Below are 27,096 nucleotides of genomic sequence, written 5' to 3' on the forward strand. Positions count from 1 at the left end.
AAGGGTGTCTAGTATCAATAGACCTTACAATACATACATCCATCACCTCTTTCTTGTTCCAGAAATCACAGTATCATTGCTGCTGTGAAAGATTGGCCAATTTATAGCCAGTACTGTGCAGTATTACAAAAATCCTTAAAGTACGTGACATTATTGAAGTACACTACACACCTATTGAGCTCCTTGATTTTGTGCAGTTTTATTCAGACAATACTACTTTCCTTGCAATGGTTTGACGAAAACCAGGATTTTATCTGTGTAAGTCGCCACCTACTGTTTTAATAAAGACAACGCATCACTTCGCCCATGTCTCATGCATCACCAGTTCAGCATCCATAAATTTGCCCATGTCTCTATTTTAGTCATTGATTAACTGACATACAGAAGGCTGAAATACAGGCTCAGAGTTTTTCCTGGTCTGGTCAAGTAGTCAGGTAAAACTCTTGGCTTTAAACATTCTCATTCCAAGAATATGTGAACCCTGCGGTCGTTTATTTACATTCTGTCCTGTACTCTTAGATCGTTTATCTTCTTTCTCTATTTGGTTCTCTCCCCTAACCTAATGTAGCAGGCCTAACAGAAACGCCTGAAACTAGATTCCCCCAATATGCTGGTCTTGACAAAAATAAAATAAAACTGTCAGGGTTCTCTTCTGCACTGTTCAACCAATCCAGTAAATGGGGACAAGTTAAAATTGAGTGTCACTTTGTTAACGTCCAAAAGCGGATTCAACCTCACAGGCTCTCTTTCCATTATCTCCTGAAAACAGGAACATCTGGTTAGGGGACTTGGCAGAAGCACAGATTATCCATTATATTTACCAGATATTCCAGAGAGAAATATTAATGGCGTCTTTTTCTAGGAACACTCACTCCGGCATCGTTTGTTGGACAAAGCCTATGTGGAAATTAATGGTGTTTTTGGATAAACTCTGAAAATAAGGTCTGTAGTAAACACAGGTTTAGGAGATCTTATACGTTTTGTTCTATGAGACAATCTATCAGCTAACTTCCCTTTGTGAATTTCTAAGCATTTATATGATTTAAAAAAGCACATAAAGGCTTCATAATTCATAAAGGTCATGTTAACTGACATTATCTCACAGAACAAAACGTAAAATAACTCCTAAACTTGTGTTAACCTCAGACTTTATTTTCGTCATTTAACCCAGAACCCTATTCTTTCCCCATTCAAATGGCTGAACCAAATATTATGGATTTACTGATAAGATAGATGTTTCTCTGCCCTAGTTGAGTTGTTGTTGTCCACATAGTGTCAGAGTCGTGTGTATAGGTGGCAGGGATGTCAGGCGCAGGAGAGTCAAACGGAGTGTAAAATGGAGTCTTTTAATGAATGTCCAAATACATGCTCCATAACACTAATAAGAAACGAACATAAACAAATATGGGTACGAAGACCCGTCGCGCACCTATACACATAAAAAACAATACTAATAAGAAACAATCTCTGACAAAGACATGAGGGGAAACAGAGGGTTAAATACACAAGAGGTAATGGATGTGATTGAAAACAGGTGTGTGGGAAGACAAGACAAAACCAATGGAAAATGAAAAATGGATTGATGATGGCTAGAAGACCGGTGACGTCGACCGCCGAACACCACCCGAACAAGGAGAGGCAACGACTTCGGGAGAAGTCGTGACAGTACCCCCCCCCCCCCCCCCCCCCCCCCCCTCCCTGACGCATGGCTCCTCGGGGACGACCCGGAGGGCGAGGTGCAGGCGATCCGGATGGAGGCGGTGGAATTTTTTTAACATGGAAGGATCTAAAACGTCCTCCACCGGAACCCAGCATCTCTCCTCCGGCCCGTACCCCTCCCAGTCCACGAGGTACTGAAGGTCCCTCGCCCGACGTCTCAAATCCAAAATGGATCGAACAGAGTACGCCTGGACCCCCTCGATGTAAAGAGGAGGCGGAGGAACTTCACGCACTTCAGCCTCCTGGAGCGAGCCAGCCACCACCGGCCTGAGGAGAGACACATGGAACTAGGAGTTAATACGGTAATTAGTGGGCAGTTGTAACCTATAACATACCTCGTTCACTCTCCTCAGGACTTTAAACGGCCCCACAAACCGCGGACTCAGCTTCCGGCAGAGCAGGCGGAGGGGCAGGTTTCGGGTCGGGAGCCAGACCCTGTCCCCTGATGCGAACACCGTGGCCTCACTGCGACGGTCTGCGCCAATTTTCTGGCGCCTTATTGCGTGCTGAAGGTGGACGTGAGCTGCCTCCCAGGTTTCCTCAGCGCGCCGAAACCAATTGTCCACCGCAGGAGCCTCGGTCTGGCTCTGATGCCAAGGAGCCAGAACAGGCTGATACCCTAATACACATTGAAAAGGAGTGAGGTTAGTGGAGGAGTGACGTAGCGAGTCCTGGGCCATCTCTGCCCAGGGCACGAACTTCGCCCAATCCCCCGGCAGGTCCTGGCAATAGGACTGCAAAAACCTGCCCACATCCTGGTTAACTCTCTCCACCTGCCCATTACTCTCGGGGTGAAAACCTGAGGTAAGACTAACCGAGATCCCCAGACGTTCCATGAACACCTTCCAGACCCTTGATGTGAACTGGGGACCCCGATCAGACACAATATCCTCAGGCACCACATAGTGCCGGAAAACGTGTGTAAACAGGGCCTCTGCAGTTTGTAAGGCCGTAGGGAGACCGGGCAAAGGGAGGAGACGACAGGACTTCGAAAACATTACATTACATTACATTTAAGTCATTTAGCAGACGCTCTTATCCAGAGCGACTTACAAATTGGAAAGTTCATACATATTCATCCTGGTCCCCCCGTGGGAATTGAAAACCGATCCACAACGACCAGGATCGTGGTGTAACCCTGTGAAGGTGGAAGATCAGTCAAAAAATCCACCGACAGGTGCGACCACGGCCGTTGAGGAACGGGTAAAGGTTGAAGCTTACCTCTGGGCAGGTGTCTAGGAGCCTTGCACTGGGCGCACACCGAGCAGGAGGAAACACATCCTTGGCTAAAGTGGGCCACCAGTACCTCCCATCAAGACAGCGCATCGTCCGACCTATCCCAGGATGACCAGAGGAGGGTGACGTGTGAGCCCAATAGATCAATCGGTCGCGGACAGCAGACGGAACGTACAGACGACCAGCTGGATACTCAGGAGGAGAGGGCTCTGCATGTGACGCCCGCTCAATGTCCGCGTCCAGCTCCCACACTACTGGCGCCACCAAACACGAAGCTGGGAGTATGGGAGTGGGATCCATGGACCGCTCCTCTGTGTCATACAGCCGAGACAATGCCTTGACGTTCTTAGAGGAATTGATAGGCCTGTTCCGTGTATTCAACAGCTGAGGTGGGAGCTCAGGCTGGGGTAGAGTGTGGGAAAATACTGCATTTTTTACAATGTTTCGAAATAATGTATTGTAATAGTATTGTGCAAGTTCCCGCAAGATATTGTGTAGTTTCACACACTACAAAGGTTAAAGAGTATGAGAAAAGCGGGAGACAGGCAGACTGGCAGCGAGACAGACAGGTGCTTGGTGCTATGTTGAAACAGCCGGCCCAGGGAGGAGGAAGACACACACACTTTTCCTACCCTCGGGTCCAAGAAGACCCGAACACCACATATGTAATATAAATGTGTAGGGGGGTTCACAGTGTGCACTCAATGAAAATGTGTTATTTTACATGTTCTTCACAGAAAATGAGCCAAGGCCAGTGAGTCTCAGGTTGAAAAAATAATTAATTGTATCATTTTTTATTTAGTAAACATTGAAATGGGTCCCACAGGCCCGAACACCACACAAGGGTTAAATAGATTTTAGAAGTTGTCTTTCTTACCTTTGGCAAAATAAATTCAGAGGCCATGGAAGATGAGCAGTTGTGGTTACTCCGAGTCTCTGAGTGACAAACGAACATGTTGCACACTTGTATAGAAACATTAAAATGCAAACAATCCTTGTGCACATGTTTTGTAAAATGAAATTAATACCAAGGTAACATTATTTTCTTTACTAAAGTCACAGATAGAACAAGGAGCTAGTTATAGTGTTAGTTATTATAAATATATTTGGCAATGTTACGTTCTCCTCTTTGTTTTGACCATGTTTCCGAGGTCTGTGGATTTAACACAGAGTTACTGTCTTAACAAATTTTTTTTGTGGTATGGTCAAAGATTTTTGATTTTTTTTAAATAATTTTATTTTTATTTTTAATTAACAAATTTAATAACAAGTATAAACTGGGTGGTTTGAGCCCTGAATACTGATTGGCTGACATACAATGGGTATGACACCACTTTTCTTTTTACTGCTCTAATTACGTTGGTAACCAGTTTCAAATAGTAATATGGCACCTCAGGGGTTTGTGGTATATGGCCAATATAAAAGCTGTATCCAGGCGTTGAGTCGTGACTAAGAACAGCCCATAGCTGCGGTATTTTGGTAATTTTCTTTTCTTTTGTCTTTTTTAAATTCATAATACAGATCAACAACTTACATCAAACAAAACAGGATGCAACTATTAACCAGAAAATACTAAAACACAAAAAATATCAATGAAATAATAAAAAAATATATACAATTCTAGTGGCATTGTAATCCCTCTGAAACAATATCATTATAATGATTCAGGAAAATGTTATTGTTGTTGTTATTCACTGGGGTTAATGTTTTAATAAGATAGTTAAATTCAATCAAAAATATGTGTAATTTTGGTATAGAATTTTGGAATTTTCGTTTGTGTATAAAGTATTTGGCAACAAGAATAAAAAATTCACAATCATTTCAGTGGTCTTGTTATCATTGCAATAGCAACATATTATATCCTTCATTTCAAAAACATGGGTAGTGTTCATAATGGTAAATAAGTATTCTGCAAGGTTTTCCCAAAATTCTGACACAAAATTACATTCAAAGAACAAGTGGTCAAAGATTTGTATGTAATTTTACTTTCCTGGGTGTGACGGATTTAGAAATCAACAAATGGTTAAAACTTATGTAAGGGGATGGTGCGGGAAGAGGAATTGTAGTTGTCAAGGCAACAAGACCAAACATTTGCTCCTGTGTTACATGCTAGCTGTTAGTTGTCTTGCACAGCTCAGTTTATTCAGTACATTTCCAGAAATGGATGTATTGGGAAATTTAGAAGTCAGGTAAGTTAAAATGCATTGGTTTGTTCGTTTGGTTATGCGTGGTGTATCTTAGTTCATCTAAAATGATGTGTGTTAGCGAGATGGTTAGATAGCAAACTATATAAATGATGTATCTATATTCACGTTAACGTTACAGTAACTAACGTTACTAGCTAACGTTGGCTACTATAATGCACTCTTAGAAAAAAGGGTTCTTCGTCTGTGTGTTTTGTTTCTTAGGTGGGCTCAGGGTTTGACAAGCCAAAATGTTGAATTTGTTGACAAGAAAACAGCCTGCTACATTTGTGGGAATTACATCGTTTTCCTGAATATAGAGACGAACATTAGAAGTGTGCTGCAGTGTCCTGGTCGAGGTATTGGTGCCTTCACAGCAAATGGACATTGCAGGACACTTGCATTCTCCAACCATAAACTAAATCCCTCCATATTTGTGTACAACTACCCTGAACTTATTCTGAAGAATGAACTGAAGGGTAAGTCTTTATCTGAAACATTGACATTATTAACATGATTAAAGAGTTATATACATTGCATTAGCTATTCAAATACTTCCTCCAGTTAGCAATATTACTAAAGTGTTTTCTCATTTACAGGAACAGCCCATGTAGACTACACATCTCTGGCACTAAGTGATGCTGGTCCTTATTTGGCCTGCTGCTCATCAATACCAGACCACACCATAACAGTATGGTAACTGAAACCACTCCACTTAATATCCTCCTTACACATTCATTTAAATGACCTCTGTTTTGTACACTCACTATTTGTGGTAATACCAATACTTTTTTGTAGGAACTGGGAAACTGGGGATCCAATTTGTAACCAACCACAAGCTGGAAAAGACATCACCTCTTTGGTGTTTAACCCAATGAACTGGCTCCAGATTTGCTCTTTGAGTGCATCATCATCCCTAACAGTTTGGAACATTGAGAAGAGTGACAGCTTTCATATAATGAAACCAGGGTAATCGAGGTTAATTGTAACTACATAAATGTTGCTGGTTATTTCAATAATCACAATTGATACCTACAATAAATGTTATCCGTGTCTTCAATATTTATTGTATGGGTACATTTCATGTGTTATTAATTTATTATTAATTACATTGTCAATTGTCAGTGTGATAGATCTCCCTGCGACTGATGGCTGTCTGGTTGAGAGGGAGATTAACCCCTCTCATGTCCCCACTGGAATACTCACCTACTTCGGACCTCAGATGCCCACCTCAGCCATCGCAGGGCTTGCAGAAGACAAGGCAGAAACCTTTGTGGTACTGTCTTCTTAACACCTCTCAACCGCAGGAACTAATTGCACAGGTTTTGTCTCACTCTGTAGTGAGTAGCCTATGTAGAAAATGTATTAAAACATGTGCAGTTTTACTCTTCTCAATCTCAAAACAAGTTCACTGTCCCTGTTTTGAAAGCCCAAAGAGCGCATCAAGACCAGGCTAAGACCTAGCACCATCTGCTGGACAGCCTCATCAGAGCTCTATGTGGGCTGTCAGGAAGGCCACCTACTGCAGGTTGACCCAGACTCTCTGGCTGTCTCTGTCCTCTTCAACCCCTCAGGTACACCCTGCTGTCTCATAGCACTCTTTACTCTGGCCCAGGGGACCTGCTGTGTACTGGCTCTCACTCCAGATGAGTATCAGTCAGACATACATATTGAGGTTCATGGGGAACAAAAATGTACTGACAGTCACCAATTTTAGAAACATTGCCAAAAATAATCTACTTGGTTAGAATAATTGTGCGCTGACATATCACGTCAATGATCACAATTATATGTGTAGTGTTATATTGCATGTTCATATCAATATGATAAAATATGTGTGCTTACTACTGTTCAGCTGCAGATGACATTCCTGGGTTCCAGCAGGGTAGCTTCCAGAGCTTAGCCCTGCACAAGGATGGACTCTTTGTGTCAGGAAAGGTAACAAACTGCTTTTCACATTGATTGGAGGATGGATACATGATATCCAGCGAATTCAGTAGTATGAAGTCTGGCTCTCAGAGTTCAACTTACTTAGATGCATTCCCATTTGATCTGTTAAACCACCTATTTAGAGCCAACAACAACATATTCCAGATTTATATCGTTTAAAATAGTATTTTCTATTCTACAGGAGAATGTGCTACGCTGCTTAAAAATTAAGGGGAACCAAGTGGAGGTTACACAAACTTGGACATTGGAGGAACCAGCCACAACCATAATATTTTCTCCAGACTATGAAACACTGCTCTTAGCTTCCAGTACAGTGAGTGCATACATTGTACTGTATTATGGATACATATTTTAATTATTTCTTGGCTCTTGTTATTGTATGCTTTTTCTTTTTTCCAGGGGCGCATCTACAGGTATAAACGATCCCAGTGTGAGAAGGTGGTGAAAGTCCTGGACGTTCTCAGTGGAGACTTTGTGGCAGCAGCTTCACTGTACACTGATAATAACTTATGTGTGGTAAGAGATCATTGATGTCATGTTTAACTGATGGAAATGTTTTGTAATGGATCCTCATTCATAATGGTGTTGGCGTTTCTCTCCTTGTTACAGTCAGTGAGGGACTCAGGAGAGTTGCAGCTCTGGTCTCTAGATGCTGGCTTCTGCATCGGCTCTATATCTCTTCAAGTAAAGGTTAATAGTCATTCAATTACAATAGTATTAGGGCAGCTATGCTAAATAATACAGTAAGTAGGCATAGTCAATTGTGAATTGTGCTTGTTACAGTATTTAAGTGAAAAGTCTCATGTAAACTTCATGGACAATAGACCAATAATTTAAAAAAATTAAATCAACTACTATTGTGTCTAGGTGACCAGTTTGGCCTGCTGTCCGATTGCTCAATACGTTGCCGTGGGAACAGTGTCGGGGCATGTCCTGTTCATTGAGCTGACCAGGGAGCAGCAGCCTCGTCTGGTGCACAGTGTTCACCTCTACTACACTCCTGTGGACCACCTACTGCAAGTATCTCCAATGGGTTTAATGTTGTTATTTGCATTTTGGTTGTCCTTATTGTAAAATTAAAGAGCCTTTCAAAGTTATCAGTGTTCAATAGTAATGTTGGATTTCATATTGTTTTTGGTTTACAGTTTTGATCAAGGAGGAAACTTCCTTATCACTGGTGCCTCGGATGCAAATATATATGTGTTGAATGCAAGGGCTTCCAGAGAATTTGAAGTAATCGGATACACAGGTACATTAATGCTCCACAAAAGTCCATATATGTTTCTCCTGGTATTTCTTTAACTCATTTCAACCCATTATGTTTGATTTAAGCAGTGTTGTTCTCTCCAGGTGCTAAAGGAGCCATCGTGTCCCTCTCTACCCAGTACAGCCGGGACATTAAGCAGGTCAAACTGCTGGCTCTGTGTGCTGGAGAGAAGGACATAGGCCGAGGGGAGGGAAGTCTGCTTACACTGCTCACTCTGCCTGTGCAGGAGCTCACAGGTACTGACTGGGCTGTGTGTGTGTGTGTGTGTGTGTGTGTGTGTGTGTGTGTGTGTGTGTGTGTGTGTGTGTGTGTGTGTGTGTGTGTGTGTGTGTGTGTGTGTGTGTGTGTGTGTGTGTGTGTATGTGTGTGTGTCCACAGAAAGAAACTGTTGTTCATCATCCTGCCTGACTTTGGGTCCGTTCTATTTTATTTCACACCTGTCTCTGTTTGATTCCTGTATTGACACGCTGGAACTGAGATAGAATGGAATTTGTGTACTGCTGTTGCTTTGCAGGGGCAGGAGTGTGTACAGACCTGAGAGGATGTCTTTCCAATAATGTCCTACAGCGGTGCACATATGAGGTCCCTCACGCACTCAGCTCCTCTGCCCTGGGAGCCAATAAGATCTTTGGCTACTGCCAAAAGAGAAAAGCTCTCCAGAGATTCCAGCTACCTGAGGTAAGGTCCCATGCATTTACCAGTCGGACTTATGTTTAAAACCCCATAAATCTTATATCTAACATCTGAACATTTGCTGATGATGGGTGGTTTGCTGTTTAGTTTTTATTTGGTCATGACTTATGACCAAATTTGACACAATACCAATAACATTTGCATAAACACAACACAATACACTTGCCCACTGTGTCATGTCTGTCTCCTAGAGCACAGAATGGTCCTCTGACCAGGAAGTGGTCCAGTTGACCCCAGAGAAGGAGGTGGAGGGTCACCCTATGGGCCCCGTCTCTGTCCTCCTGTCGCCCCACCAGTCTTGGCTGGCCTCGGTGGGCCAAGACGGACTGCTGCGCATCCGAGAGATCTCCAGTCTAGTACGACCTTGTTTCACTTCAGGCTTTGCATGTTACATTGAACATAACATGCAGCTTTATAGAGCTCATTTTAAATATACTGAAGAAAAAAAACAGTATTGTATTATAAATGTAGTATTGTTCTTAAGAGAGTGAATCTCAAAAGAGGAAATCTGTAAGAACAAAAAAAAGATTGATTAAAACACATTATCTTTGCGTTATAACCACTCGTATGCTATTAACCTGAGTATGTTGTCATTGTCATGTACAGGACCGGTATGTTCAGATGCAGTGCCACTCGTGTTGGCTGGGAGGGGTGAGGACAGTGTCCTTTACCTCAGACAGTCAGACAATGATCACTACAGGCCTGAAAGATGGCTCTATGGTCTGTACAAGACTAAGGTAAGTCAACGGGGACAAGTCTGAAGGTAATGCAGCGTTGAACACCAGAGAGCACTGTAGTTCATGTAGATGTGGAATTTCAAAGATTATTAGATCACTCTAAAACATATCACAATTTCTACTATAACAAGGAGAACCTTTCTTTCATTATAATGCATTGGACTACTTTCATTTGTAAGACATTGTATTCTGTCTATGTATTTTTCTGTTTTCCATGAAGGCTGAAAATGGCAGGTGTTGGCAAAGCGAATGCAGCTACACAGTACAGCCAGTCTATAGCCAAATACCAGGAGAGTGTGATAACATCAGAGAATCCTATTCTCAGTAGGATGGCTGACTGGGACCCAGAGGCCCTGTCCCCTCCTGGGTCTGCAGATCTACACAGAGCAGAGGTAGCCAAGGTTACCATTCATATCACAGGAAGTTGCTGGCACCTTAATTGGGGAGAACGGGCTTGTGGTAATAACTGGAGTGAAATTAGTGGAATGGTATTAAATATATCAAACACATGGTTTCCAGGTGTTTGATGCCATTCCATTTGCTCCGTTCCGGCCATTATTATGAGTCATTCTCCCCACAGCAGCCTCCTGTGATTCATATAGATTTTACATCCTCCATCTTAACTTACGCCTCACTGCGCCAGCTAAATACATCCTAGTTGATGCTATTCACACAGGGCTTGTCCTTTGCATCAGTGTAATGAAGATCATTTCAGATCCATCAAATCTTCTGGAATCAGATATGTGATGTTTCATATTCATACATGAAATGTAGTTAATTTGTTTGTCCTCACCTCCTGTCTTTAGGCCAATGATAAGCGACAGATAGTTGATGTGACGGAACAGGATGAGAGCTCCACCAACCTGCCCTCAGCCACAGCCTCAGACTCCACCTGGCTGGACAACAAGCTGGAAGCGGTCAGTAACACTGCTGATGTCACTTCAGCACAAGAGCTTTAGTCCGTCATTGTAGGCCGTCATTGTCAAGAAGAATTTGTTCTTAACTGACTTGCATAGTTAAATATAGATTTGGTACTCAGTTTCACCCCAGTACTGATGGGAGAAACATTGATGTTGCCCTTGACAAATACTTCAATACCTAATTCACAAAACAGCTGTGTTGCTGTTGGCACATTCTTCCTGGGTGATAGCGACATCTTAATGAACTTAATCCGTTTTAGTGTGAAAAGATCAGGCGCAGATTGGGAGCAAGGCAGGTAAACATTTCGGAGATTGTAGATAACACTGAACTGATATCAAAGGTGTGGCATTCATTGTGTTGTGGGTTTGCACATTGTAGATCACAGTTAGATAACAGTTAGATAACATGAAACAGCCATAGTTGGGTAACGTTCAGCCACTGTGCCATTACTTGCTTTATTATTTGTGTGGGTGATGTGTTTGATTCCATTCAAGTCCCATCATGTTGAGTATAGAAGGATTTAGTAGGGTGTAATGTTATAGCTGATGTATTGTGAAAGTCAGTGTTGACAGATATGCTGGCAAAACAATGTACTGTTTTTCAGGTAATCCTTTGAGTATGGGGATACTAAACAGAACAACAAATTGTCATCAGACAATACACACATCTTGCTACTACCACTATTTTTTTTTAACCTTTATTTAACTAGGCAAGTCAGTTAAGAACAAAGTCTTATTTTCAGTGACGGCCTAGGAACAGTGGGTTAACTGCCTTGTTCAGGGGCAGAACGACAGATTTGTACCTTGTCAGCTCGGGGATTCGAACTTGCAACTTTTCGGTTTCTAGCCCAACGCTCTAACCACTAGGCTACCCTGCCGCCCACTATACTGTCCACAGGTTATCAATGAGGAGATACAGCAGTTTTCACAGACAAAGAAAAGCCTGAGGAAAAATATCAAACAATTGCGTGACACAGTAAGCAGAGCTCTAATCCTCTTTTTATTTACTTTGCTTAATGAATCATGCGTGAGTGTAAAATTAGACACAATATCATCAAAATGCTAATGGATAATGTGACCATGTCGTCGGCCCCAGATCCAGGCAATGATGCGTGAGAACGAGACGCTGCCTGACATGGAGAAGCTGGAGCAGCAGGAGTTCAACCTGGATGTAGATGAGCAAAAGAGATTGCAAGCCGAGGGGGAGCAGGAGGTCACCAGGGTAAAACACACACACACACACACACACACACACACACACACACACACACACACACACACACACACACACACACACACACACACACACACACACACACACACACACACACACACACACACACACACTGTGATAGTATTCTTACTTACTCCCTTACAGGTCCGAAATGAGATTGAGTTGGAGAACCTAGCCAAGTGCTACCTGCGTGACGTCCTTAAGAGAGAATGCTGGGATTCCATGAAGATCAAAGGGCAAGCTATCAAGGTAACTTGAGAGTCACAACCAAAATGGGAGTTGGTTTTCAAAGGTGCAGCAACAGATATGTTTTGAGACTGTGTGTTTTGTTGGCTTTTACCTTAGGCCTTCCACACTGAACACGAGGTGAAGAACTACCCCATGAAGGAGCGGACACAGCAGGAGCTGGATGAACTTCATAGAGTGGAGAGTATGAGGAAGATTGAACGGGCTGACAGTAATGTGAGTTAGAATGTGCTGTATGTCCCTTTAGTCACAGTGCAATTGCTAGAGATTTTAACAATTTTATACACCTGGCAATAGTGCCAAGCGATATGTTTTTTTTTTGTTTTACATGCCACTCATCCTCTTCCAAAACACTCTAGCTCCAGCAGGAGATTCTAGAGAAGAATAGCAAGACCACGGCGGAAGAAGAGGAGGAGGAGGAAGGCCGTGAGATGGAGAGTGCTTCCCTCACAGGTAGCCTCAGTGCCCAGTATGGAGGCTCAAACCCCTACCTCTACAATCAGTTCAACCTGCACATCAGAGAGCAGAAGATCAACCAGATCACTTTGCTACAGGTAAACAAACTGTTTGGCAATATGCACTAGGATTTTAATAACCAATGTATACATATTCAGCATTTAAAGGGCAATTCCACCACTTTTCAACCTCATATTCATTATCTCCAGCACGATAACAACAGTGTCTACATATGTGAACATGGCACATTTCTATGATCTGTGGTTGAAATGATAAAAAAATCCAGGGTAGGATTAAAAGTAAAAAACTATGTTTTGCAAAACCTGTAACAAGTTTTTTTTGCCAAAGACAGGGTCTTTTCTTGCTCCTCATGGCACCGTGAATCTCAGTGTTTGAAAATCATTTTATAGATTTTTTTTACTACAAAACATAGAAACACACCATTTTCACATATGTAGACACTGGTATTGTGCTTGAGATAATGAATATGAGGTTGAAAAGTGGTGGAATTGCCCTTTAATGATTAAAGTATTAGTGTTTAGCATTTAATAACCATTGAGTTTAGCTAAGTATTTCACCTAATTGCCTATAAGAGCCTCCTTCTCCATTTGACTTCTCACCTTCACTCATACACTAGGATGTCATCTACAAAGTGAAGACAGCCTTTAACACAGACTTTAAGGGGGTGCACAAGCAGAAGGAGCAGGAGATTAACCGAGTGAAAGATAAGAATCGTCGCATCATGGAGATCATGTCAGAGCTGGACCTCAAGAGGAAGCTGTGGGAGCCCAGCCTGTCTGACAACGAGCGGCCAGAGAGGGCACTGTCTGTGGAGGACTCTGAGGTTAGACTTTAAACTGTTTTTTGTTTGTTATTGACCTACTTTAATGGTTTAGATTTCCACCAAAACACAAGTTACTGTACATTACATGATAATTTATGACTTATGACCCCGTCTCCAGATTCATTTTGAAAAGTACCTCACCCCAGAGCAGAGAACAAAAGAGGAGGAGAAGAAGAAAGAGGAGGAACAAAGACGGCAGACGGCCAAGGTACTGTATCACTAGCTTCCTACCTTTCCCATCTCCCACTTATTAAATGTTTACTCTCAGCCGACCATTCTAACAGCCAATAAACCATTACTAACCCAAGCAAGGTCTTAATCACTAACCGATAAATTGTGAAAACTGAGCTGTTTTCTTAGTAAAAATACAGTGTGAATTGATGTTATTGGCTTGGGTCCCCATTGAAACAGACATTCTGGTTCTCCTTCTCCTTAGAGTGACAATATCAGAGAGCGAGCTCTGGATGAAATGATGGGTGGAGTACTCGAGCTAAAAAAAGAGGACATCTTGAGAGTGGTATGGTGGTGGTCAAAATTAAATATGGAAATGATTTAATATCCAATATTAACATTTAATACATCTACTGTTAACATGATAAACATTTATTAAACGTGATTGTCCTGAAGAAAAGTGTGTGAATGACAGATTGTAGAGAATGTGTTTGAATGTATTTTCTGACCCTGTACTTTTCTACATGCAGGAGGTGCCTCAGCCTGAGTTCATTGTATCCAAACCGGACATTCAGTGGACAGAGGAAGAGAAAAAGATTTATAAAGAGTATGAGAAGAAAGCCAAAGAACTGAGCGAGGAACAGGAGAAGTACAGAAAGGTGTGATTTTTGTGTGAAAACATCTGCTTTTCAATGTTGTATTCAAAAGAAATACACCATCATAATAGGACCCAGACTTGATATACAAAACAAGTTCAGTTGCCATTGTCTTGTTCCAGACTCTGGAAGCTGAAATGAAGAAACTACAGACGTCCATCATGGACTCCACTCAGGGGTTTGATGAAACCTTGACCAAGCTCTTTGAGAGGAAGGTGAAATCTGAGATGGTTATATACCAGGTAAGACAGTGCACACACACACACAGATCAAGATTTAATTAGAAATATACAGTACATTCCATGTGCCATTGTTGTTTTCTTGCTATGTTCTTTTGTAGGAAGAGCTGAAGATTACAAATCTAGTTCACTCCATTCTGATAGAGGAGGAGGTTCTCAATAGAGAGCGAGAACTCAGCCTCAAGCTAGAAAAAAACAGGGTCTACAAGGTGAGATGTCGTTATATTAATATTATTATATTAATGCCAGTGGAGGCTGGCGGGAGGAGCTATAGGAGGACGGGCTCATTGTAATCCAGCCTTTACAATGAGCATATCCTCCTATACCTCCTCCTACCAGCCTCCTCTGATTCATGCTCTATTTGCTGAGTATCTTTCTCATGGGGAAGGGATTTACAATGGTTGAGTTCACAGGAGGTTGGTGTTTGTGGTAATGGCTGGAGCGGAGTGAGTTTCCATGTGTTGGATGCCATTCCATTCCAGACAATATTATGAGCCGTCCTCCCCTCAGCAGCCTCCTGTGGTTGGGTTAGAGATAATTTTATGTTAGCTATCCTATCTCTATTATATACAACCATATTATTACACATTCCAGTCAGATATTATCCTGTTGCTCTGTCTTAGACTGTGTTTTACAAGCTCCAACATGTGTGGCATCTGAATTGGTTTGCCTTCAACACTGTTCTTGTTACTTCCTGTACTTTGCGTTCCCATCTCTTAACATGCCTTATTCTCCTGACAGAATGAGATTGGAGAAGAGCTTAAGAAGCACAAAGAGGATGTAGAAATGTTCCGGGAGACCTACGACAATGTTGTGGCCGAGGACAAAGTACGACTGGCAGTAGCACGTCTACTATCTCATGTCAGGTACTGTTCTACACTTGTTGTTCTTGGGTACTATCTGACATATTGTGAATCCCTAGCTTCTCGACAGGGGATTCAGGAAGGAGTTCTTTGATGTCCCAGGCCATGTTGTTGATCAGCTGTACAAGCTATACAAGCGCAGACCCAGGTACTGCATAAAAAAGAGACTGTACATACAGTTGTTGCCATTCAGATTTTTAGAAGAGTTGCAACATCCCAGTACTCTCTTGCCCAGGGTCCAGAGGATGAGGACCCAGGCAGACAACAGTACCAGCCCCTTTAAAGAGCGGCCACTGCCGGGCCCAGTGGCAGCAGAGGGTCTCTGTCAGATGATGAAGGCCATGGAGGAGCTGGACGCTCCAGAGAACATGCCTGAAAGCCTAGACGTGTCTGTGTGGGAGAGGTTCTGCCTGGCCCGCAGAGCCAAAGTTGAGAGTGAGCAGCAGGTAATGGAAAACCAGCCAGGGGACAAGTGAGGTAGTCTGAGGAAATGTTAGTGGCAGTACATGCATTTCCTTGTCATCGATGTTCTCCAGCACCTTGAAACCTACAGTATATTTCATAGAATATATAAACTTACTTTACTTACAGGGTAAGTCTGCCTTATTAAAGTGTTATGTAACGCAGGACACATACAGACTGTGGAACAGAGAATGAGCAATTGGATCCAGTTAATTATCCCATTTTGTTAAACATTGTAGTAGTTCTAGTTAATTTCGCTTTGTTATTTCAATGTCATCTTTTGTGTCTTGTCCTACTCAGGTGAAAGTTAAGGCTTTGACTCTGGCTGAAATGCAGGCCTTTCTGCAGAAAAGGACCGATGAGGATGAGAGTGCAAGACTGGAAATGAAAAGTCTCATGGATGACATCAATGGGTAAGAGTGTCATACCGTGAGAGTACATCAATTATATTCTTAAAAGCGCAGTACATTTTTCACTAAACACAAATGTTTCCACCCCATGATTCTTTTGAACACTTTATACAGGTGTAGTCTTTCTTAACAGCTGTGTGTCTGAGCACGAATAAGCCTGGCATGCAAAGCTAATTCAGGAGTGACTCATTGATAGCTCATGGTCTTTAAACTCTTGATGTCTCCAGGCTACGAGAGGAGAAGATGCGTTTCCGCCTGGACATCATGGTTCAGATCTTGATCAAGCAGGGCCAGGTGGAGGTGGAGAACGGAGACTTCATTGCGGACTACTCTGACTCTCTGCTGCTCCATAAGAGTGTGGTGGAGGACCTCAACGGGACCATCAGAGTGAGACCCATAGACATTCTTTATTCATTTACCTGAGCAGAGTCATGCTAACATTGTAGCATAAGTTAAACATTTGTAAATGGGAAAAACAGGGCAAAAATGGGTCATGAGGAACTCCACCGATGAGATGCATAGGCTATGCATTGACCTGTGCTCCTCTGTCAGGCTCTAGGAGAGCAGAAGATAGCCAGCATGGTGGAGTGCAAGGACTTCCGTAAGGGCATCATCCAGCAGGAGTGGGAGCACAAGAGGATGAGAATGCAGAAGGAGGACCTGAACAACAAAGCCAGGGACATTCAGATGCTGCGAGTCTCTCAGGAGCTGCAGGAGGTATACTAAAGCTTACCATGGGACAGGTCTCCCTGGAACAATAGTTAATTGCAAAGGCATACAGTACACTACCGTTCAAAAGTTTGGGGTCACAGAAATATCTTTTTTTTTTTAAGAAAAGCACATTATGTCCATAAAAATATCAAATTGATCAGAAATACAGTGTTAACATTGTTAATGTTGTAAATTACTATTGTAGCTGGAAACAGCAGATTTCTTATGGAATATCTACATTATCAGCAACCATCACTCCTGTGTTCCAATAGCACATTGTGTTAGCTAATCCAAGTTTAAAATTTAAAAAGGCTAATTGATCATCAGAAAACACTTTTGCAATTATGTTGGAACAGCTGAAACTGTTGTTCTGATTAAGTAAGCAATAAAATTGGCTTTAGACTAGTTGAGCATCAGCATTTGTGGGTTCGATTACAGGCTCAGAATGGCCAGAAACAAAGAACTTTCTTCTGAAACTCATTAGTCTATTCTTGTTCTGAGGAATGAAGGCTATTTCATGCGAGAAATTGCCAAGAAACTGAAGATCTCATACAACGCTGTGTACTACTCCCTTCACCAAACAGCGCAAACTGGCTCTAACCAGAATAGAAAGAGTGGGAGGCCCCAGTACACAACTGCGCAAGAGGACAGACAAGTACATTAGTGTCTAGTTTGACAAAGACACCTCACAAGTCCTCAACTGGCAGCTTCATTAAATAGTACCCGCAAAACACCAGTGTCAACAGTGAAGAGGCAACTCCGGGATGCTGACCTACAGCATTGTACGAGATCTTCAGTTTCTTGGCAATTTCTCACATGGAATAGCCTTCATTTCTCTGGACAAGAATAGGCTGACGAGTTTCAGAAGGTCTTTGCTTCTGGCCATTTTAAGCCTGTAATCAAACCCACAAATGCTGATGCTGAAGATACTCAACTAGTTTAAAGAAGTCCCGTTTTATTGCTTCTTTAAAATCGGTACAACGGTTTTCAGCTGTGCTAACAATTGTAAAAGGGTTTTCTAATGATCAATTAGCTAACACAACATACCATTGGAACACAGGAGTGATGGTTGCTGATAATGGGCCTCCATGGAATATCTACATATGCGTACAGAAAAAAAAATAAAAAATAAAAAAAATGTAATCGTCCGTTTCCAGCTATAATAGTCATTTACAACATTAACAATGTCTACACTGTATTTCTGATCAATGTGATGTTATTTCAAAATGGAAAGAGTGCTTTTCTTTCAAAACTATTTCTAAGTGACTTAGAACTTTGATAATAGAACTGTGATAATAGAAACCTGTGGTCTGGTTAGCTCAGCTGGTTTGAGCAAAATGCTAGCAACACCAAAGTTGCAGGTACAAGTATGAACCCTCTATAGGCCACAAGACATCTTATTGGCTGTAATATAGGTTACGCTGAAAAAGTGTCTGCAGTGTAACACTGTAAAATACCTGCATTGCCTCTTCCACATGGCCAAAAACCATTGACATATCAAAAATACCCTGAACCACTACACCTGTTTTTAAGCTACAAAATGATCAACCTGCTTTTTTGTTCTGACATTTGACAGTGAGAGCTTTGTATCTTTCGGGGGATGTAGAATCAATCTATGTCACTGCCAATGAAATAGGCATGTTTTTCCACACAAACTAAGAGATCATTATTTAAACAAAGCTTTTTTTGCCCCAAGTATCTCAGTGAGACGGATCATGACAACCGCATATCAAAGCAGGTTTCAACTCTGGAGAAAACCATAACATTACAGGAAAAGGTAATGTGAACTGAGTTAATATAATTTCATATCGATTACATTAATTTCACTGAATTGTCACATTTATTCAAGTGCTTAAAATATCAGCTATAATGCTTGTGTATTTCAGACTCACCAAAAGAATGTGCTGACCTGTAAGAAGTTGATCAAGCAGCTGAACAGACAGGCAGCAATGAAGGCAGCGAAGAATTCTGCTCTGGATGAGCAGCTGACCAACATGCAAGTGACTGTGGCTGAGAGGAGGCACATCTGTGAAGCCATAGGTACTGCAATAATTACACATTTCATTGCAGTATAGGTTTACACAATTTTAGGTACATCATTACTTCAACTGTGATGTTATCAGGAGTTTTATAGGTATCACTGTGTACATGTGGTGGATATTGTTCCATTGCATTGTTGTTTTTAACCCCTAACTGGCCCCTTGATGCCTCATTTCCTATAACACTTCCACTGAATCATCTAATGAACTGTGATGCCATTTGCTGCTCTGCTCAGCCATGGAGGAGAACCATGAGAGTGATGCAGAGGAGAGGTACCAGGAGATCATCCAGAGGAAGAAGCTGGTGGATCTAGCCAGGACCCAGGCTGAGGAGGTGGCTACCCTCAGGGCAGAGGTGGAACGCATGAGGATGAAGTCCTTCCCCGCTCTCGCTCAGCTAAAACATAACTGACAAGATTTAGGAAACACTTTATTTACATTTTTTTAACAAAACATCACAAACTGATTTTCATCTTTAAATATAGAACTCTAATAAAATAAATTACTATGGTAGGTAACAGTATGAAATTAAACTGATGAAGTGGCAAATTAATGTTATTTTTTCACTCTAATTACTTGTGGATCATAGTAAATTTAGGTTGAAAAACATCCAGTACATAAGATTGAATCTAGATTATTCAACGAAGGCAGGAAATTTGAGATCAACAATTAATATTATTTGTGACGATATGAACAGAAGGCATGTGGGTCTATGCATTGGTGAAGTCCTCTTCTGTGCGGTCAAAGTGCAGTATGCTGTCCTCTACACCAAAGAGGTCAATTAGTTGGGAGATGCTGGCTTTCCTGCCATCTATGGGGAGATCTGACTGGAGCTCATACAATGCAGCCTGACTACAACTCCGCCACTTGTCAATCAAAACTCTCAACTGTGTCAGGTCATTCTAGAGAGAAGTGAGAGATGGGGAATACAATAAACAGTGGTTGAATAGTCACATCCAATTATACGACTTTTTTTTTTACTATGAGAGCACCCATGTCATTTAGCATTTTCATTGAGGGGTTACCTTGCTTCTGTACATTTTAACCATCTTCAGTCGCCGTAGTCTCTCGGTCCCTTCTTTAACCTCTCTCTTCAATTGGTCTCGTAGTTGTAGCAAGTCTATAGGAGTGGGTTGAGCTGATTCAGGCATGGGGCCAGGGACCCCAGCCCTTCTAGTCTCTGGACATTCACTGGGCGTTCTCTCATTTCTGTTGATGTCAATATTCTTCTGTCTGTCTGTTTTGGCACCATGCTCGGACTCTTTGTCTGCTGTTGAGGGTAGTTGGTCATCATCGATGTTAAGACGTTTGGCCACGGAAACAGGAGAGGTGAAGGAACGTTTTGATCTTTTCAGTCGTTCCTTCAGAGAAGAACTCATCTGCTGTTTTGGCTGAGAGAACGTTTGACACTTGTGAATGACACTGAACAACAGCAAGAATCATGCCATAGGCTCATTACTTAATACGAAAAATCCATGTAGAAAAACATCAGTACGTTAAATATGTATGTTAGAGGGGTTTGACAGAAACGTTAAGAAATGGTATCTAACTATACTGTAGCTATCTTTGTGTGTGTATTCAGCACAATTAGAGGGGTTTGAAACAGATTAGCTACTGGCTGCTACATATATTAGTTAGGTAATGTTAGCAACTTAGCTAGCTAGATTTCACTGTAAACTACATTGCAACATGCCTGGTACTGTAGACCGTCCTTACCTTACCTTTTGCACACTACTGGATTCACATGGGCTTGATTTTGAATAGCAGGGTGTGCCGTACACAGGTTTTGATTTGGTTGTCTTCGGTGTGGTCTCCATTTCTTTAATTACAACAAGCTACATCCATAAACACAACGCGTAGGTTACAAATTGGCCTCGCGTAAATTATTCACGGGATTAGCTTGCTAACAACAAGCTCATGCAAACCTCCAAGCTTTTATTGGTCATTGTTACAGTCACAAAGTCATAACCCCGCCTATTTCTACAATTTATTTTCTTAAAATCTGATTTTAAAACTAACGTTAACCACACTGCTAACTTGTACATAACACTAACCTTACATTAACATCAAAAAGCCAATTGTTGTTTCCATGATTTTTTACGATATAGCCTATTTTTATTTTGTGGCTGTGGTAACTAATGGAAAACATTTTGATTGGTTGAAAGTTGGACTCCACATTTCCTGTTTACAGAAAATAACTATGGGAGTTGTAGTATATCAATCCTAAAGCAGATTTAATTCGTTTCAGGCCAATGTATTTATGAATATTTCAACTGGAAAATCTATTTTGTTTTAGTACAGAAATCAACAACACATATTGCTTTATTTTATTTAATCAGTAGTGTTGAAGAAATATTTTTTTCCCCAAAATTATTTTAGTTGTCCAGGCCTTCAATATTTTGTTGCAATTACGTTCAGCTCAACAAAAACATTTAAATTCCCTATTAAAGGATTTATTCGCTAATCTCAAATATGGCCACATATGTTTTTCAATTTGTGAGAGTTTTGCGATGCCTTATTTTATTAATTGTCTTTCAATAGAGTTTGCCAGTTTGTAGTCCTAAAAACGGAAATGAGTAAACTCTGCTTTGTTCAGCCATTCCCATGGGGAAAATAAATGGTGAAAGAATAAATTATGTGTATAATCCCTGGATTGCTCATGCTATGTGTTGGCCATTGAAAGGATTTGAAGCCACCGGTCGTACTCCATAGGAATTCAACAGTATTTCAATTAAATGTTTCAAAGACAAAATTACATGCATTTATTAAGTAACATTAGTACTCAACATTAATGTTTTCATATATTTTTTCAAACTTTTTATGTTTAGCTCATGTAATATAGTTTAAAAGTATGCATTAAAGTGTTTATAATAAAATAACCGTGTCAAATACTAAATGCATTTTTTTGTTTATGCACATAATTGGAAAGAAATGAGGTCTGAGGTTAACACAGGCTTTGGAGATCTTATATGTTTTATTGTATGAAATAATATCAGTCAGTTAACATGACCTTTATGAATTATGAAGACTTTATGTGCTTTATGTGCTTTTTCTGATTACATTAATGCTTCAAAATCCATAAAAAGTTATGAAAATTATCTCAAAGAACAAAACGTATAAGATCTCCTAAGCCTGTGTTTACCACAGACCTTATTTTCGGAGTTTACCCAAAAACATTACAAAAACGAAATACATTTCCCCATTGGCTTTGTCCAACAAATCATGGCGGAGTTAGTGTTTACGAAAAGACACCATTAATACTGGTCTCTATCGCCTTGGGGAGAGAGGTGTGGATTGAAATGATATCCTGTCTTGACTTGAACATCAGCATCTGGCTGTCTGATATTACACACCTTAAGGGAGGGAATTTTTGACTTTTTATACTGCGGTTGATTCTCCTAGAGATGAAGGTTGATGATGATTACTCAGTCTGAATGAGTAAGCAGACAGAACTTTTTTTCTTCAGGAATTAAACCGTTGTTGACAGAAGAGCATGACTTGTTTTTTTGTGGACCGTTGAGAGAATATAGACATTCAGAGACCATCAGACATTCCAAAGTGGGACTAGATAAATAAACATGGTTCTACAGTATATGGATCATCCACCAATTCGTGCAGTTTTGAGCATGGTTACTTGGTAAAAAAAATTGTTTATAATTTAAACATTCTGTCATAAAGAGCACATGTTCAACTTCATAAAAATCAAATGTTCCCATTTTAAGAGCTTAAATAAAAAAATTACCATAGTAAGTGCCTATTATGTGTCAAATAAAGTAACAGGGTTGACTGTAACAGGGTTGACGATTTCATCTTAAATCAGCCATAAATCCTTGTGCCAGGGGGAATGGAAGCTTGTTGCGTACAAACAGGGAGGGGAAATTGAATGCAAGCTTAAAAAACAAATAAAAATTGTTAAATTATTTCTAACCTGTCTATCTATGGGTAACAGGGTTGACGTGTTATGCTTGACCCGCTCAGTTTTACACCACAAAACATCAGAAAATGGGCAAAAAGAGTATAACCAGCTCACCCGCCTTTACACCATGATTTGACTATTCAATGTTCAATGTTTCTTTTGAAAAAAATATTTTTAAAGGAATAACTTCACCATAATTAAAGTGAGAGTTCAGTTCATGTAACAGGGTTGAGCTTAAAACGAGGGACAGACGTAAATTAATCACTAATCACATGAAATAAATAAAATCTCATAAATTACTTTGTCAAAGCAACAAAATAACTAGGGCTTTACAATGATGGTGAAAATTTGGAGAAACGTTGGTGTGAAGTGGGTTAAAATCTTCCTGAAAGTGATTGAGGGTGTGCGGAGAGACATGTCAAAATGCACAATTTTGTAACTTTAGCAAGTCTTTATTCATATATCATGCTTTTAGAATTCATTATTGGTGCATAGTTTTTCATTAAAATATCAAAGGGACGCAAAAGCACTCATTTTCATGGAACGACCTATATGCATACTCTTGTTATTATTCAAAGATTTGCAGACATGGGAAGAAATAAAAACAGTACTCAATGACCAAGTCCATCTTTCAGGTCTGCATATATTTCAAATGGTAGCATTCATTCTGTCAGAGCTTCTGTAAGAATGGAAATGTCAGGGAGAGGAAAGATCTAGAAGATTCTGGGGGGAACCAAATGGCTAAAGATAAAGGACATTTAGCATTTTATCCGTAAATAGGACATTTGCTTTTAGACCCTTTCCAAGAGAGATTGATAGATAAAACACACAATAATTTAAGAAAACAAATGGCAAAGTTCCTTACATAATTAATGAATGTAAATAGGGTGTGTAGGCCTACCAGTATCTCTGGTGGGATGTCTTTGTTGCTATGGGCTGTGATGTTAAACCCATCTACCCAGCCTTTTTGCTGTCAGTTAGCCAGTGTACCATCCCTGATGTTTTCTGGTGTATCTGAGGTAAAGTTGCGGTATCCTGGCAACACCTACATAATCACACGATTTAATTGAGTGGTGAATCATCAACCTATTCATGGTTTAAGGGCATTAAAAGTCACTCAATCAGTGGCGTAAAAAAAAAGAAGTGGAATGCATACCAGCAAAGCCACTACACAACACAACACTAAATAATACATTAATTGTGCTATAACGGTGACAAACGGTGCCCACAAACTGTTAGAGCCTACATAAAGCTGTCCCAACAGCAGTCCCAACATCTTACCGCTGCTACACCTGGCTATCAGCAGAGACTTATCTGGCAGCGAAACAGTTCATTCAGTCTCATTTACTGCCTTTAAAAAAAACATAGCTGATATGACTGACTTGCTTAAACAAATGTGGTTTCTAATGACAACTTAGATGTACAAACTATGACATAAGAAGACGACTAGCGTATAAGAAGCAATCCATAATTTCGATTAAGACATTAATGAGCGAGCTAGAACAACGTTAGTCAATATAACTATTTGTTTAGCACTTTTGAAATGTACAGCGACAGAATTCAGAACACGGGCCGTTCTTACACCAAGTCAGAACCGTAGGATAAATAAAGGGGACATATAAGCAGACAATGAAAGCTCTTACAATATTCAATGATTACATTTCTCTAAAACAGATTATAGGCTACAGTAGAACATTCAGAACAGTAGGTGGAATTAAGTAAATAGACCAAATTATTAATGTGAGGCACATGGGCTACTAACATCTTACTACACAACATACACATAGTATTACTTTCTTAGCTACAGTATACATATATCCCTGGCATATTACATAATTTATGAAGCAGCATACAATACATTTTTGGACTCACATTGTTCATGGTGTACTCACTTGAACAGGAAGGTGGTGCGGCGGTCCTCCGAGTTAACAGTTGTTTTGAGCGCGTCACAAATCATGCTTAATTGACAGCATGGCCAATGTTGAATGTTAATCATTTTAAACTTGGAAAAGAGCCCCTTAATCACAGATTTGGGACCACACAGCCACTGTCACTGATTCCTTCCAAACCACTCATTGTTGAATTTGCAATTTCCAACTTGTTGTGTAATGTTTATGTCCAGTGGCCGATGAGCACCGATACGTTTTATCTGTAATTTCTCTCCATTATTTCTCTTCATATGACAAGGATTAAAATGATTTGCCAGTAGATTGTCGACTTCATTCATGATGATGACTGTTAGCTAAGATTGTGAAAGTATGATGTTGACATGATCAGTCCAATCAAAGCTACTCTACATATAAAGTGATTTGATGTAATTTTATCTGGGTTCAATGACCTTGAGCCTTCTTGGATGGGCACTTCTATGGCAGCAGCCGAAGGGCTAACATTTTCAAGGTCCTCATGAGTGACAGAACACTGAGCCAATCACAGCGCAACGCTCCGTATTTTCTGCTGGCTTGCCTCACCACCACAGAAAGAACTGAGATAGGCTGAAACACCTGCATTTCGGTGCTGCCTTGCTCAAAAAAACAAAAAAGAGACCATGTTTGTATGCGGCTTTATTAACTCAATGATATATATTATTCTTTACATTGTTTGCAAACTGATATGTGACACGTATTAATTACAAAATAACATGCAAAACGGTTGGAACCAAAAATCTAAAATTTGGACTCATCAGACCAAAGAACAGATTTCCACCGGTCTAATGTTCATTGCTCGTGTTTCCTGGCCCAAGCAAGTCTCTTCTCCTTATGGTGTACTTTAGTAGTGGTTTCTTTGCAGCAATTTGACCATGAAGGCCTGATTCACACTGTCTCCTCTGAAAAGTTGATGTTGAGATGTGTCTGTTACTTGAACTCTGTGAAGTGTTTATTTGGGCGGCAATTTCTGAGGCTGGTAACTCCAATGAACTTATCCTCTGCAGCAGAGGTAACTCTGGGTCTTCCTTTCCTGTGGCGCTCCTCATGAGAGCCAGTTTCATCACAGCGCTTGATGGTGTTTGTAACTGCACTTGAAGTAACTTTCAAAGTTCTTGAAATTTTACAGATTGACTGACCTTCATGTCTTAAAGTAATGATGGACCGTCGTTTCTCTTTGCTTATTTGAGCTGTTCCTACCATAATATGGACTTGGTCTTTTACCAAATAGGGCTATCTTCTGTATACCATCCCTATGTTGTCACAACACAACTGATTGGCTGAAACGCATTAAGAAGGAAAGAAATTCCACAAATTAACTTTTAACAAGGCACACATGTTAATTGAAATGCATTCCAGGGGACTACCTCATGAAGCTGTTTGAGAGAATGCCAAAAGTGTGCAAAGCTGTCATCAAGGCAAAGGGTGTCTACTTTAAAGAATCTCAAATATAAAATATATTTTGATTTGTTTAACACTTTTTTGGTTACTACGTGATTCCATATGTGTTATTTCATAGTTCTGATGTCTTCACTAGTAGATAATAGTAAAAATAAAGAAAAACCCTTGAATGAGTAGGTGTATCCAAACTTTTGACTGGTACTGTATTCGAATATGAAACAAAAAATGAGTTCACACATTTTTAGATAATTGACATTAAAGGTTAAAGACATTTTTATAAACTAAATTATGGAATAGTTTGAAAACCATTTTTGTAAGCTTTTAAATTATATCAAACTCAACCATTTATCTTTTCCATGAAGATACATATCTCATGGTATGTTGGTGTATGCAAAATTGGTCAACTTTGACCGCCTTTATCTCCTACATGTTTTGTCATTCAGGTTCAAAAGGTCACTTTCTGACCAACATGGGCAAACTTTGATTTAAAGTTTTCTTTAAATCAAAAGGGACACTGTACAAAATGTATTGTATTCAAATGGATTTACCCATATACATTTTCTGACACTCATGTTACAGTAGTCTGGTAGGCTACATTTAATTACTGTAAAGCAAGTGGTGGTGTTGACAGCAGGTGTATTATGTTTGTGTGACTTTAGGCATCACTAACTTTAAAATACCTTGGAATTAGGGCACCTATAATTTTAGGGATGAGTTTATCACTTTCTCCTGTATCTTTTTCTATAATTCATTGGTTAAGATGCTGTGTAAGCAAGATGAATCCACAATCACAAGTTCCTCTTTGTGTATACTATAATAAA

At 40.4% G+C, this 27,096-nt stretch overlaps 2 protein-coding genes across 3 annotated transcripts; one reads left to right on the forward strand and one right to left on the reverse strand.

Annotated features, from left to right (window-relative positions):
* Window positions 1-5,034: 5,034 nt before the first annotated feature.
* On the forward strand, window positions 5,035-25,160 carry cfap43 (cilia and flagella associated protein 43). Of its 2 annotated transcripts, XM_055902410.1 has the most exons (38): window positions 5,035-5,144; window positions 5,364-5,617; window positions 5,738-5,834; window positions 5,937-6,107; window positions 6,264-6,414; window positions 6,568-6,712; window positions 6,994-7,076; window positions 7,270-7,401; window positions 7,488-7,604; window positions 7,698-7,778; window positions 7,956-8,104; window positions 8,234-8,337; window positions 8,439-8,591; window positions 8,870-9,033; window positions 9,240-9,404; window positions 9,655-9,785; window positions 10,006-10,177; window positions 10,592-10,702; window positions 11,604-11,681; window positions 11,802-11,927; window positions 12,084-12,188; window positions 12,285-12,401; window positions 12,545-12,739; window positions 13,279-13,485; window positions 13,604-13,693; window positions 13,922-14,002; window positions 14,187-14,315; window positions 14,435-14,554; window positions 14,653-14,760; window positions 15,293-15,379; window positions 15,474-15,562; window positions 15,650-15,860; window positions 16,177-16,289; window positions 16,514-16,673; window positions 16,839-17,003; window positions 18,694-18,774; window positions 18,884-19,037; window positions 19,273-25,160. In XM_055902410.1, exons 1-38 carry the CDS (start codon window positions 5,062-5,064, stop codon window positions 19,446-19,448), a joined length of 5,055 nt encoding a protein of 1,684 aa, XP_055758385.1. In that variant the 5' UTR covers window positions 5,035-5,061; the 3' UTR covers window positions 19,449-25,160. The 2 variants fall into 2 exon arrangements, with proteins under 2 accessions (XP_055758385.1, XP_055758386.1); XM_055902411.1 differs by lacking the exon at window positions 15,474-15,562 and having other exon boundaries at window positions 15,293-15,417.
* Window positions 14,576-20,853, reverse strand: sfr1 (SWI5-dependent homologous recombination repair protein 1). Its single transcript, XM_055902412.1, has 4 exons — window positions 20,758-20,853; window positions 20,062-20,427; window positions 18,890-19,938; window positions 14,576-15,068 (listed from the first exon to the last, which is right to left on the reverse strand). Exons 1-3 carry the CDS (start codon window positions 20,851-20,853, stop codon window positions 19,747-19,749), a joined length of 654 nt encoding a protein of 217 aa, XP_055758387.1. The 3' UTR covers window positions 14,576-15,068; window positions 18,890-19,746.
* Window positions 25,161-27,096: the final 1,936 nt, after the last annotated feature.

This window comes from Salvelinus fontinalis, chromosome 37 (assembly GCF_029448725.1).
Source record: "Salvelinus fontinalis isolate EN_2023a chromosome 37, ASM2944872v1, whole genome shotgun sequence".
Classification (NCBI taxonomy): domain Eukaryota; kingdom Metazoa; phylum Chordata; class Actinopteri; order Salmoniformes; family Salmonidae; genus Salvelinus; species Salvelinus fontinalis.

Excerpts from the sequence above, each read along its gene's own strand:
- sfr1 (XM_055902412.1), bottom strand. The coding sequence starts at position 20,853 with ATGGAGACCACACCGAAGACAACCAAATCAAAACCTGTGTACGGCACA. Across the intron at positions 20,428-20,757 it reads AATCCAGTAGTGTGCAAAAG|CCAAAACAGCAGATGAGTTC; the intron begins GTAAGGTAAGGA and ends ACGTTCTCTCAG. Across the intron at positions 19,939-20,061 it reads TTAAAATGTACAGAAGCAAG|AATGACCTGACACAGTTGAG; the intron begins GTAACCCCTCAA and ends ACTTCTCTCTAG.
- cfap43 (XM_055902410.1), top strand. The coding sequence starts at position 5,062 with ATGCTAGCTGTTAGTTGTCTTGCACAGCTCAGTTTATTCAGTACATTT. Across the intron at positions 6,713-6,993 it reads TGTCCTCTTCAACCCCTCAG|CTGCAGATGACATTCCTGGG; the intron begins GTACACCCTGCT and ends ACTACTGTTCAG. Across the intron at positions 11,682-11,801 it reads TCAAACAATTGCGTGACACA|ATCCAGGCAATGATGCGTGA; the intron begins GTAAGCAGAGCT and ends CGTCGGCCCCAG.